Below are 14379 nucleotides of genomic sequence, written 5' to 3' on the forward strand. Positions count from 1 at the left end.
ACAGAAACTAAACAGAAATTGGAATCAGACAACCCAGACCAGACAAACCAAAGAGAAACCCGGGATTTCAGAGCACAGTCAGACTAGAAAGATGTCTGCCTGGTTTTAATCAGGGCATTTTCTGACAGAGGGACTGACAATGGATGAGACTAAACAAAATTTCCCCAAGAAAATTCTCTTGGCAGCTGCTGGGATATTTTCTATAGTCAGATCTAACACATGTCCCCGCCTCAGTTTTCAGACAAAGAATAAGAAAGAAATGATAGTTCAGAGGACTGTAGCTAAAACACCAAAGAAAATCAGTATTTATTTATTTTATTATTACAAAGACTAGAGAATTCTAAGGACTTCATGATTCTTCTTTTTTTGTATTATTCTGAAGTTGGAAACAGGGAGGCAGTCAGACAGACTCCCGCATGCGCCTGACCGGGATCCACCCGGCATGCCCACCAGGGGGCGATGCTCTGCCCATCTGGGGCGTTGCTCTGTTGCAACTAGAGGCATTCTAGCGCCTGAGGCAGAGGTCATAGAGCCATCCTCAGCGCCCAACTTTGCTCCAATGGAGCCTTGGCTGTGGGAGGGGAAGAGAGAGACAGAGAGGAAGGAGAGGGGGGAGGGGTGGAGAAGCAGACGGGTACTTCTTCTGTGTGCCCTGGCCAGGAATCAAACCTGGGACTCCTACACGCCAGGCCAACGCTCTACCACTGAGCCATCTGGCCAGGGCACATGATTCTTCTATATGTCCTAATTCTAATTGAATTTGTACCAACTGATGTAAAGCTGCAAGCTTTTCTTCCTTGTGTCCAACTCCAGTGATCTGCATCCAAGCTTTAAGACAAGCGATCTAATCTGAGCTATAACAGCATCAATATAATCAGTTTGTTGTCCCACAGCTGCATAAGTGCCAATGCCAATGAGCATTTCAAAAGTAGCTCCCGGGGGATTATTTCTGGTGTTCATGCGAGATATTTGAAGAGCCTCCTCTCTCCACCAAGATTTGAATTGTAAATATTGTCCTGGTTCCAAAACCATACTAGCAAATAAATCCCAATTCAAGGAATGATTGAATGATCATTACAATAGGAAGAAATAGTCCTGAACATATGGGAACTGAGGTCCATACGTAGCAACAGATTGTTTGACTAGCTTTAAGAAAGTAAATTTAATTTGGTCAAATTGGATATTATGCCCTCCCCCAGGATCTGGAGCATTAAGAAAAAAGGCTGTTGAATAATTGGAAAAATAGATGCAGAAAAATTACTAGAATTAGATTCTAAATCATCATGATGCATAAGCGCCTGTTGCATTTCAGAGATTTCAGGGAATTGAAAAATTCTTCCCTTGCCAGTACCAATTAATTTTTGACCTTGAATTGGAGGAGCCGTAGGCTCACATATATCTTGCTTTTGAACAGGATAAGCAGTATACCGATTTCCAGTCTCCTGTTGTTCCAGTGTAAATTGTAGTTTATTTAATAAATATTTTAGACAGGCAACATCTTCCATAGGGGCTCCCTCATTTTTTAAGAAAGAGGGATGAAAGCCTGTGGATGGCTGAATTTCATTAACATTACCAGTAACTTCAGGAGCAGAGACAGTATTGTCCAAATCATTATTCTGTTCATTCTGTGCTGAATCAAATTCTTCAGGCTCATTATAAATAACCTCACTCAAGTCTTTAACAGAATCTCCATCTGATTGCAAAGGGCCAAGGGCTGTAGCAATAAGATTATAAGCAGCCCACATTTCAGCATCAAGCAGATCTTTGTGCTGATGAGCATGGCGTAAAGATTTTCCTACTTGTTGCCAAACATTCAAATTCAATTGATTATGATGCTCAGGAGTATACCAATAACAGTGTTTCTGAATAGCATTTAAAAGACATAACAAAACCTTGTCTTTTATCTGAATTCCAGATCCCTTTAAAAGGAATTTTAAAACTTGTACATAGTCACCTAATAATAAATGGGAATTCCCCATGACTTTACTAGTTTTCCTGAAAGTTTCATGTACACAGCATGTCCAAATTACCCTTTCGGGGTTATGCCTGTTCCTAATCTCTTCTTAAGGCCCCACGTTGGGTGCCAAATGTTGTGAGTCGGAGGCGCAGAGAGACAGATCAGCAGACAAAATCATCATGGAGCAAAGGACCACCGCTCGCTCAGGCAAATGGCCCCGAGTTCACTCTGTGTCCTATTTTTATTCACAAGATTTCAAAAAGCTTGTATACTGAGAAATTGGCATAGCATCAAGCATAACTTTTACTTAAAGGTACATGGAATACATCTGCATGATAGCTTAATAGCAATACAATATCAAAAGGCATTAATTGTTATTGCTTCTATGGTTCCCACAACATCCTCTCTTTATCTCAAGGGATAACCTTGAAAGGAACAGAAATCTTATGAAAATGTTTTACTGAGAAAAAAGCCTAGCAACTGCCTTCAGTCACATAGACCTGTTTCAGTGACCCGCCTTCAAGTCACAAAACAATTCTCTTGGCAAAACATTCTTTTCTTGTTGGCTGTGTTTTCATCCAAGGCCATGCAATGGATTATTCCAGTACAAATACATGAGAATGTTTTATGTATATATATTTTTGCATTTTTCTGAAGCTGGAAATGGGGAGGCAGTCAGACAGACTCCCGCATGTGCCTGACCGGGATCCACCCGGCACGCCCATCCGGGGTGTCGCTCTGCCGTGACCAGAGCCATTCTAGTGCCTGGGGCAGAGGCCACAGAGCCATCCCCAGCGCCCGGGCCATCTTTTGCTCCAATGGAGCCTTGGCTGTGGGAGGGGAGGAGAGAGACAGAGAGGAAGGAGAGGGGGAGGGGTGGAGAAGCAGATGGGCGCCTCTCCTGTGTGCCCTGGCCAGGAATCGAACCTGGGACTTCCGCACGCCAGGCCGATGCTCTACCACTGAGCCAACTGGCCAGGGCCTTGTTTTATATTTTTAACATTATTTTTTTATTAAAGATTTGTCTGCTAGCCAAATGCAACCATCAAAAGAGCCACATCTGGCTCACAAGCCATAGTTTCCCAATCCCTGGTTTAGCCGATCCATCATGTTATTCATCGATGAAACAGCAGCATGCAAAGGGAGGACAACTTTATTAAGTTCTCTGTAATCTACTGTCATTCTCCAGGTTCCGTCTGGTTTGCACACAGGCCATACGGGGGAGTTGTAAGGACTGTGCACTGGCTGGATGATCCCCACCTTTTGTAGTTCGAGAATTGTCCCTGTGACTTCTTCATAACCACCTGGCAGGCAGAACAGCTTGGTGTTAGTCACACACCGAGGGATGGGTAATTGCAAAGGGGAATGTGATGCATATCCCCACAACACTGCCTTCACAACCCTGATCTGCAGCCGGAATTCCCCAGCTGTAGTTTCCAACCACAGCCCTTACAAGACATCTACCCCTAAAATATATTCAGGAATAGGAGATACATTCACCTTATATGGCTTAAGAGGCAGTCTTCCTGTCCCCAGTGGAATAGTTATTGGCTTCACTCAAACAGTTTGGCCCCATAACCAGGGGTCCCCAAACTTTTTACACAGGGGACCAGTTCACTGTCCCTCAGACCGGACTATAAAAAAAACTATGAACAAATCTCTATGCACACTGCACATATCTTATCTTAAATTAAAAAAACAAAATGGGAACAAATACAATATTTAAAATAAAGAACAAGTAAATTTAAATCAACAAACTGACCAGTATTTCAATGGAGACTATGCTCCTCTCACTGACCACCAATGAAAGAGGTGCCCCTTCCGGAAGTGTGGCGGGGGCTGAATAAATGGCCTCAGGGGGCCGCATGTGGCCCGCGGGCCGTAATTTGGGGACCCCTGCCCATAATCGTCAGTGGCCACTGGGGTCCCAGCAAACCGCTCTGGGTTCCCATAGAGAAGGGACCATTCTGCACCTGTAGCCACCAAGGCCAACACCCAGTGTACACTGAAGGGGACCAGTGGATAGCCAGTTCCACGTGTGGCCTTCAGTCCCCGCCCATCCCCGTTAGACGGGTCCCTCGGCCCTTTTCCTATTCGAACTGGTACAGTGGGTCTTGGGAGTTCTCCTCTCCCTCGGCCGTCTCTTATCATATAATCTTGTAACCGAGCTGCCCACGCACCAAATGTTTTATTGGTAGCTGCTGGGGCTTTTTGTCTCAGTGGCTGGGACTTCTGTTCTGGTTTAAGCTGCCTCCAAAGCTCCAAAAGAATTTTATTACACTAGCCATTTAATTTCTCCTTATCTGCTCCAGCTGCAATCATGTCTACCCACATCTGCGTTCGGGTAACCTTTATAGGCCTGCTTCCCTTGTTAGTTGGGGGGGGCAACATATGCAGCAGCCCTCACTGCTTTATGATCCCGAGCGGCCTCCAGCTCTCCCAAATCTGCTACCATCTGTGTAACTGCATTGATGGGCTGCCCTACATAGGGCCCAAGATAGCCACAAGTGACCCAAAGAGGGCTGATGGGGCACTAGCAAGGATAAAGTCCCTCATTTTTTGGCGTAAATGTTAGATTCAGGGAGTACTGGGGCTGCCAAAGAGTGTAACTATTGAAGGAACAGTAAGTGCTGATATGGCTCCTGTGAGGCTGGGAACAAAGGAGGTCAGAGACCTTATCAGAAGTTTAGGTTTGAAATTCGCCACTAAGCTAAAACTGGCCCCTGTTGCTATGCCGGCCCCTGTTGCTATGCTGCATGTGACCTCCCTAGCCAATAGCTAAACTGCCACATCTGCTTCTGTACTATGCTTGCTCACTTAGGATATATAAGAGCCTGGCTGTAAGCTCCAGGTGTGGCTTCCGTTTGCAGCTCCTTGTGAGCACAGTGTCTCCGAACATCTTGGGAGTTCACCCCTGCGCAGGTTAAACTGGCCAATAAAGTAACATCTTAACTCCTGAAAGTCTCCGACGTTTGTTCTCGTACCTGGTGGATGCTACAGTAAACACTTCCTCGTCTGACCCACAGGACCCTGGGTTGAAAGCAGCATTCTGCATACCTAGTTCCCAAAGGACCTTTGCTAACTCACTGTAGCACTGCCACCGACTCATTGCCCCCAGCAATTCTCTAGCATTCTACCAGACCATACGAATGGCAGCCATCACCCATTCTAATAGGGTATGGTTTCCTGGGTTGTTACGGCAGGTCTGAAGACACTGCCTCAAGGAAGAGTGTGTGGTAACGGTGGCCAATTTCTCCATCTCTGTTCTGGAGAGCATGATGCCAGCCACCCCTATGTTCCATAATCGTAGTAACCAGGCTATGAGGGATTCAGTAGGTTTCTGCCTACCCCCAACTCTATCAGCCCTGCCTGGGTATAGGGCCAGACCAGAGAGTGTTCCATTACCTAGGCAGGAGGCTGTGGCTGCCCCTGAGGGACTCTTCGCTGCTGGGTTTTTACCTTTTGGCGACCACTGGTCGGGCTCTCAGTGTGCGCATGGCAGCTTCAGCCTGAGCCTTCTCATCCTCAGAAGAGGAGTCGCAAGTGCCTGCTCCCGCTGACTCAAAGCTCCTTTGGCGATCGTTTAGGCTCCTGTGGCTGCTGGCCTCTGGCCAGAAGCTGAGACTCGAGCTCTTGAATTCACAGTTGTTTCTCCAACAACTGCCGGTGCAAACCTTCAGCTTCCAGGGCAAACTGCAACTCGTGAACCCGTAATTCCTTCTCCAGTGCTCGCTCCAATTCCAGACTTTTCTGCCATTCGATTTGCGACTCATCCTGGAGCTTTCAACCTCAGGCGGCTTCTCACACAGAACTCCTGGTTTCCTCTTGAGTAAAAATCACCCAGCCCACAGCCCATAAAAGGACAGCCATGGGGAGCCTGAACAGCAACTATTCCTCTGCCCTACACCTCAAGAGTGACGGCTCCATACAGATCTGATCCAAATCCTGCCGCAAACTATGCCAGTTGTATGGCCAGGGGCTGCTATTTTGGCCATTCACATGCAGGTTTTCATTGAATTCAGGCAGACAGTAAAGAAGGCAGAGTCGGAGGATGGTGGGCTATTCTGTTTATTGGTGTCTCACCAAGACAGGCAAGCCACAAGCCACAAGAAAAACCAAGGGAAAAGCTGAAAACCTGTATTTCCCATGGAGGGCAAGGGATCAGGGAGGAGAGAAAAAAAAAATCCTTCTGCACCTCCCAGTGGTGAGGGCAGCATCTCCCTACCAGCAAACATTAGCATAACAATGGCCCTTCCCAAGCAGGAAGGTAATTAGCCCTTTCACCTGGGCAGTTGCCATTTTTAACAATAAAAGTGAGCAAATCCAGATAATACAGATTTTACAAACTTATTTGCCCAACAGAGACCATGTAAGACAAGGTATCATATTTTCATAGAAATTAGGAAGCCTGGAAATAAATAGTGTGAAATAAGCTAACTGGACTATCTACTAAGTCTCAGGCACTGGTATAGGTGTGGGAAAATTTTGACATAAGAAACATCCAAATCGGTAGAAATTTTTTATGCGTTTGAGCCAAATTGATGACAATTGTCAGGAAGCAAAAACTTCAATGGATTGAGAAAATGCTCCAGAGAATGGCAGTTTTATAGTTTATTTTGTACATTAGAATAAAAGGGGAAGACATAAAAAGGCTTACCTGAGATCCATTGCTGGTAGATCAGGGGGGCGGGAAAAGGCAAAGTGGGAAAATTTCTGAGATTGGGTAAAGAGTAAAACAAAGAAACAAGTACTTCAATATCGGTGGGTATGTGATATATTGTGACTTATAGTACCTGTTTGGGCTTCATCTACAGGTCCTGGCTCCCCACTCCCAAGCCCCCTGGAATTTCCTTACCACATAGGATGGTCTGAAATGAAAACTTCCTAACTAAAAGTGAGTCAGGACAGACAGTCATGTTCTCGACCAGTATCTTCCTTGATAAAGTTGGATTTTCATGTGAACTGAGTCTATTGTCTTTTTTCATCCAGGATATCGACCTTTGGGATGTCAGAGTAGTTTTATTTTTTTCAAGACCCCTCAGGGCAAAATGTCCTAACAGAGGACTGCTCATGGCTGTCTAATTGCCTAAATACCATTTCTATGTGCTGTAAATCCTAACTATCTTGCACCCACCAATGTAAAAGTAGTATTTGTCTCTCCATTTTGCTTTTTCTCTAATCCCAGAGAATTTCCTGCTTTGCCTTCTCCAGATTCCCTAATTTACCACCGATGAATTTCATGAACCCTCCTTACATCTCCTCCTTATTCTAATATACAGAATAAGCTGCAAAACTGCAGTTCTCTGGGGCACTTGGAGCATTTCCTTAATCCACTGAGGTTTTGCTTCCCACCAATTGTCAACCTGGATCAAATAAACTCATAACAATTCTCTGCAGATTTGGATGTTTCTAACGTTGACATTTCTTACTATCTTTATGATGATTTTTGTGAGGTTGGAATATTTTTATATATTAAAATTTATATGTATTTCTTTTGAGCTTCTGATTTTTCATCCCATAGTTAGCAAGGACTGCTGCAGTCTAAGAATATAAGAAATTTTCCCTTAGTTTTTTTCTAATACTTTTATGGTTTAATACTTTATATTTAAATCTTTGATGCATTTAGAATTTATCCTGCTGTAAGGTATGATGTATGGCTCACTCAAACTTTTTATTCTTAAATGACTACTTAGTACAGGGGTCCCCAAACTACGGCCCCTGGGCCGCATGCGGCCCCCTGAGGCCATTTATCCGGCCCCCGCCGCACTTCCAGAAGGGGCACCTCTTTCATTGGTGGTCAGTGTATGGAGTACTGGAGTACTGTATGTGGTGGTGCCGCAAAGTGCAGCGTCGCTCATGTACAGTACTACTTCCGGTGACGTGGGATGCACACGTCACGGCTCCAGAGGCTCATCATATCACTTGTTACAGCTAGCAGTGACAAATATGGAACTGGGCCCTGGCCAGTTGGCTCAGCAGTAGAGCGTCGGCCTGGCGTGCGGGTGACCCGAGTTCGATTCCCAGCCAGGGCACATAGGAGAAGCGCCCATTTGCTTCTCCACCCGCCCCTTCTTCCTCTCTGTCTCTCTCTTCCCCTCCCGCAGCCAAGGCTCCATTGGAGCAAAGATGGCCCGGGCGCTGGGGATGGCTCCTTGGCCTCTGCCCCAGGCGCTAGAGTGGCTCTGGTCGCGGCAGAGCAATGCCCCAGAGGGGCAGAGCATCGCCCTCTGGTGGGCAGAGCATCGCCCCTGGTGGGCTTGCCGGGTGGATCCCGGTCGGGTGCATGCGGGAGTCTGTCTGACTGTCTCTCCCTGTTTCCAGCTTCAGAAAAATACAAAAAAAAAAAAAATGGAACTGGACATTGACCATCTCATTAGCCAAAAGCAGGCCCATAGTTCCCATTGAAGTACTGGTCAGTTTGTTGATTTAAATTTACTTGTTCTTTATTTTAAATATTGTATTTGTTCCCGTTTTGTTTTTTTTACTTTAAAATAAGATATGTACAGTGTGCATAGGGATTTGTTCATAGTTTTTTTTATAGTCTGGCCCTCCAACAGTCTGAGGGACAGTGAACTGGCCCCCTGTGTAAAAAGTTTGGGGATCCCTGACTTAGTAAGTCAATAAAACTACGTTGAATAAGACACTTTTTTGTCCAATGATTTCAAATGCAATTGTCATCAAAGACCATAGCCACTAAGTTTAAAGCAAGAAAATGTGTAATCAAATTTACTTCACTTATTTACATCATAGGAAGAGCTTTTTATATTATCATTCCAACAGGGTTGCATTATGAGGACAGTGACATAACCCAAATTTTGGTGTAAACTAAAACACACCCTTGCCTATGTCACTTACCTATCCTAACACAGTTGTAAAATCCTAATCTAGAACACAAAAACACAACTAAGCCACAGAAAAAAGGAAAGAACATAATATGAACCCTGATTTATCAATGTCACCCTATTAAAATTAATAATAATAATTTTTAAAAATCCAAAAAAAAGAAAAGGACATAAATACACTGCACTGTGTGTTCTTCCACCACGCACAGCCAAACTAGTTCACCCATGTAGTCTGTAAGCACAATGCTAATGGCATAAGCTGAAACAGTCATGTCTCACTTCTTTAAGTTTTTATGGGAGTGAGTGTCATAAACGCGAAACGTCGTATGTTGAGACTGTTGTAACCCAAGGGGCTCCTGTATATAAAATTGTTTTGTTCTGAGGATAATCCTTGGAAAAAATAAGAAATCTTTCTTTCTAGGTTTGTTGTAAAAATCCAAATTCACTCTTGCTCTGAACAATTATTATATATACTGTATCTGGCAACCCTAGGATAAAAATTGTCCCCATTTTATCGATGAAGAAACTTGCTCAAGATCACACAACTAGTCAGGGACTGAGCCCAACTATTAACCATTATTGTGCAGGCCTCCTTAAAGAAATATTAAGTGATGAGCAATTTATTATAGTTACCACTGAGCTAAGTATAAAGTGGGGATAACAAAGTTACCTCCGTTGAAGAAAACCTTTTATGGCTGAAAGCTTTTCTGAAAGAGGATTTATTGAGCCAAATGCTAGCCGGAAAAAGACAGGCCCTGGGGCGTGCAGTCTACCCCCAGTAACAGTGGTAGGTGGAGGAGGCAGCATGTCCCTTGTTCTGGAGTCAATGGGTTCTTTTATATATTATGCTTTGGGGAATAAAGGTGTTATTTTGAAAGGATTTACATCGGCTATAGATGGGGGTGGGAAGAGGTAAAGACTACTTCTGCTTGGTGGGCAAATCCTGGAAGTTCATGTCTAGGCAGAATGCTGTGATGTCTGGTGGTCCACTACTTCTTTTCAGATAGCCCCGAATGTTGATTCAAAGCTCCACAGTACACTAAGGAATATGAGCAGTCTATTGTCAGCTGGCCGACAGCTGGTTAAATAATCTTGTCTTTTCTCCCACTCTCCTGCCTACTGTAATTTAATTTAGCACATCTCAGAATTTTTTTTAAAATTTTTTTATTTATTCATTTTAGAGAGGAGAGGGAGAGACAGAGAGGGAGAGAGAGAGGAGAGACAGAGAGAGAGAAGGGGGAGGAGCTGGAAGCATCAACTCCCATATGTGCCAGGCAAGCCCAGGGTTTCGAACCGGCAACCTCAGCATTTTGAGGTCAATGCTTTATCCACTGCGCCACCACAGGTCAGGCCACATCTCAGAATTTTTCTCTTTCACCTTTATTATGGAGTTGCTCTGAAGATTAATGACTCAACCCATGTGAATACCAAGTACCCAGTTAGTGTCACTGTTTGTATTCATTTAATGACTTAAGGTTTCTCCCGAGCGGGATCATATACAGTGTGTCCGTAAAGTCATGGTGCACTTCTGACCGGTCACAGGAAAGCAACAAAAAGACGATAGAAATGTGAAATCTGCACCAAATAAAAGGAAAACTCTCCCAGTTTCATACCTATTCAGTGCAGTTCGATGTGGGCTCACACACAGATTTCTTAGGGCTCCTTAGGTAGCTATCTCGTATAGCCTCTACAGACTTGTCACTGACTGATGGCCTACCAGAACGGGGTTTCTCCACCAAACTGCCGGTTTCCTTCAACTGCTTATCCCACCGAGTAATGTTATTCCTATGTGGTGGCGTTTTATTATAAATGCGCCAACATTCACGTTGCACTTTGGTCACAGATTCGAATTTGGCGAGCCACAGAACACACTGAACTTTCCTCTGTACCGTCCACATCTCGACTGGCATGGCCGTGGGCTGCTCCGCTATATACACGGCGTTACATCATCATCTGTGCATGCACACATGCTGCCACATCATTCTACAGAAACTGGGAGGGTTTTCCTTTTATTTGGTGCAGATTTCACATTTCTACCGTCTTTTGTTGCTTTTCTGTGACCGGTCAAAAGTGCACCATGACTTTACGGACACACTGTATTTCCATAACACCACTCTTGAGACCTAAAGATGGATTTGAATTTCAAATTAACAGCTGTCTTCCCTGGGCCTCCTTTTCATCTATAAAATAGGTACAGTATGTACTTACAAATATTGTTTTACAGATTGAGATAAAATATGTAAAGAGCCCTGCCCAGGCCCTGGCTGTTTTGCTCAGTGGATAGAGCGTGGGCCCAGCATGCGGACATCCTGGGTTCAATCCTTGGTTAGGGCTCACATGAGAAGCAACCATCTGCTTCCCTTCCCCTCCTTCTCCCCCTCTTGCAGCCAGTAGTTTGATTGGTTCAAGCTTCAGCCCCAGGAGCTGAGGATAGCTTGGTTGATTTGAGCACTAGCCTCAGACAGGGGTTGCCAGGTGGATCCCAGTCAGGCCACATGCAGAAGTCTGTCTCCCTATCCCCAATCCTTGCACTTAAAAAAAAACAAAGAGCCCTGCCCAGCCCTCTCCCGCAAGGTCTGCCTTGCAAGCCTGGAGGTGTCTCTATGACGCTGGGTGTGCTCCAGCTCTGTCAGTCACAGGGGCAGGGGCACTGTTCTCTTCCATTTCAGCAGAGCTATTCTGCATCTTGTCTAGAACAGGCAACCAGGAATTTGACACAGCCCAGCCTCAAACCTAATTGCTAAAAGATCGTACCCAAGTCTGTGTACAGCAGCTCCACAGTCAAGGTTTCCGGGAAGAAATTGGGCTGTGTGGCAGCTTCAGGACAGACTCTGACATTGATTTCCTTCCCTTAGAAGGAAAATTTGTTTCTTCTTTCTGCCATAGGCCCCCTCTCCTCCAATTCACTATTGCTTTTTCCCTTTTGGTCTCTGAAGCCAAATGAACTTAATATTTTGGCCATAGGTGAGAGTATGCTGATTGGGGTGTCTGGGTAATCAGAGGTCTATGTAGCTTGCATCTGCTTGTCTCGGAGTCCATCTAGCTAGTTGGGAGTCTATCTGCCCCCCTAGGAATGAGTTTGCCTGTGTGTCTGCTCAGCTGGGGATCTGTTTATATCTATCTGGGAGTCTTCCCAGCTAGATCCATCTGGCTGGGATCTGGCTGGCTCCGTAGTTGGGGGAGGCAGGGTCTGTTTTTGGTGGTCTTTCTTGCTGAGAGTGGTCTGGCAAACTGTTTGTCAGTCTATCTCTCTAGCTGGAGATCTATCCATCCAGCTGTGAACTGTGCCTCTGAAAATCTGTCTAGTCCAAGGGTCGGGAACCTTTTTGTCTGAGAGAGCCATGAATGCCACATATTTTAAAATGTAATTCCGTGAGAGCCATACAACGATGCGTGTACGTTATGCATTATCCAATAAAAATTTGGTGGTGTCCCAGAGGAGAGCTGTGATTGGCTCCAGCCACCCGCAACCATGAACATGAGCAGTAGGAAATGAATGAATTGTAATATATGAGAATGTTTTATATTTTTAACGTTATTTTTTTATTAAAGATTTGTCTGTGAGCCAGATGCAGCCATCAAAAGAGCCACATCTGGCTCATGAGCCATAGGTTCCCGACCCCTGGTCTAGGGGTATGGTTAACTCTGTCCAGGTCCATCACCTGGCCCATCTGAAGATCTTTTTACCTCTCTCTGAAATCAGCCTATTTGGCTGTTGTCACACTTAGCTTGGTTCTGTCTGAAAGGTAGAGGAGTCCATCAGTCTTTCTCAGGGTCCACCCATCTCTACGTGTCATGAGCTGAATGTCCCAGTGAGGAAGGCTTAGAAACTGAGATGAACTAGTGTATTATGTGGTGATGGGAGCACTCTTAAGAGCCCATCTGTCCACCCTCCCCTTCACAACAAGGGGCCCTTGGGGTTGAACCTATTCCTGATGTAGGTTCTTGAACTGCTGAGGGCAACCTCACCAGCCATTATCTCCCAGCTGCCTCCCCAGCCTCAAGCCTTGGATGTTATAGTCACTAGACAAAGCCCCCACATTTCCCACCCTGAGAAATTTTATTTTGATCCAGGTGCAGCGATCCCATTCCCAACGCGTCACACAGCAGAGCATGGCTTCAGCAGTCCAGGGACCCACGTGGATTGGGAGGTTGGGCGCAGCGCTCACACCTGGGTCCACTCCGCAGGAGGGTCCCGGGGCCCTTTAGGTTTTCCAATGCGCAGGTTGAAGCCTGGGAAAGGAAGGGCACGTGGGTCTCAGGGAAAAGGTTAGGTGTGGACAGGAGGCAACTTGTGTTAAGGACAACCCCGGGCCTCCAGGCTGCTGATTCACTACAGCCTGGTACACAGGTCTCCGAGGGCACAAGCCCCATGCCACCATCCCGAAGAAACCCCAGACTTCTGGAATTCAGTCAGAGATGCAGAGCCCCAGCCACTTGGACTTTGTCTAACTCACCTAAGCCACCAGCCTGCGATCCACGGGCCACTTCCTCATAGGCTCCAGCCCCAGGAGGGCTGGGGTTAGCAGGAACTACAGACAGAAAACCAGCGCCCATGCATCAGCTTCTCCCGCGGGGTACAGGGGTGGGGCAGGTCCCAGGCCTCGGCTGGACAGCCGGACGAGGTGGCTTCCCTGAAGCTGTGTGCCCAGCCCGGGGCCTGCGGTTTGCACCAGGACACTTCCGGAAGTGACCAGCGAGCAGGCAGCAGCAGGGCGGCAGCCAGGCCTCCCTGGGAGTGGAGTACAGCTGGGGGTTCCCGAGAAGGAGGTGGGGTCGCCTCCCCCCAGTCCCTCGCCAAGTCCCACTGGCCCCACTGACTCACCGCGGCCCAGTAGTGCCCCCTGGGAGTCCTCCGCGGGGGCCTGCGGCCAGCGCGCACGCGGCATCACCTGGCTGTAGACCGGGGCTTCCTCCACGCCGCGCGCCCCCAACCCTGAGCCAGTGCCCAACGGAGCCCTGCGCTTCTGCACCACCGCGTAGGTGTCGTCCATGGCGAAGGCTGGAGGCACGGAGATGCTCACGCCCCAGAGGAGGTGGGGAGGAAGTGAAACCGCCGCGGGGAGGGAGGGCCTCGTGGGAAGCGCACTCAGCACACAAACCACAAGCTTCCTCTCCAACCTCTGGTGTGGAGAAGGAGCTGGGCGGGTCTGGAGGGGAGAGAGGTCCCTGGGCACGGGCTCTCCATTCCGTATCTCCAGTGGAGCTGGCAAAGTAGGTGGGGGAAGGGGACAGCTTAGCAGAGGAGTGGTGCAAAGTATTGGTATTGAGGGGTGGGCATTTCTGTGTGTGAACCCTTAGAAAGAAGACACATACTAAGAAGGTGCCCTGGTGGCTAAACACACACACACACACACACACACAACAAAACAAAACAACAGAAACAGAGCCTGGTAGCCATCTCTGCTCAGGGGGCCTCTCACACAAACTGCACTTCAGGGAGAACCACCTGTCTGCACTGTGTTGCACACCATCTGAGCCAACCCTTATAAATAAAGGAGTTATTGGAATACTATCTTAACCAATAGGACTGAAGCTTTCTGCCCTAATTGGAACTGTAGATCCAACCAACCAGAATGA

At 46.6% G+C, this 14379-nt stretch overlaps 1 protein-coding gene across 1 annotated transcript; it reads right to left on the reverse strand.

The window, feature by feature from the left end:
• Positions 1-12840: 12840 nt before the first annotated feature.
• On the reverse strand, positions 12841-13871 carry PTPN18 (protein tyrosine phosphatase non-receptor type 18). The gene is made up of 3 exons (XM_066235245.1): positions 13625-13871; positions 13257-13331; positions 12841-13032 (listed from the first exon to the last, which is right to left on the reverse strand). Exons 1-3 carry the CDS (start codon positions 13791-13793, stop codon positions 12965-12967), a joined length of 312 nt encoding a protein of 103 aa, XP_066091342.1. The 5' UTR covers positions 13794-13871; the 3' UTR covers positions 12841-12964.
• Between the last annotated feature and the right edge of the window lie 508 nt (positions 13872-14379).

The sequence above is a fragment of the Saccopteryx bilineata genome, chromosome 6 (assembly GCF_036850765.1).
Source record: "Saccopteryx bilineata isolate mSacBil1 chromosome 6, mSacBil1_pri_phased_curated, whole genome shotgun sequence".
NCBI classification, from domain to species: Eukaryota; Metazoa; Chordata; class Mammalia; order Chiroptera; family Emballonuridae; genus Saccopteryx; species Saccopteryx bilineata.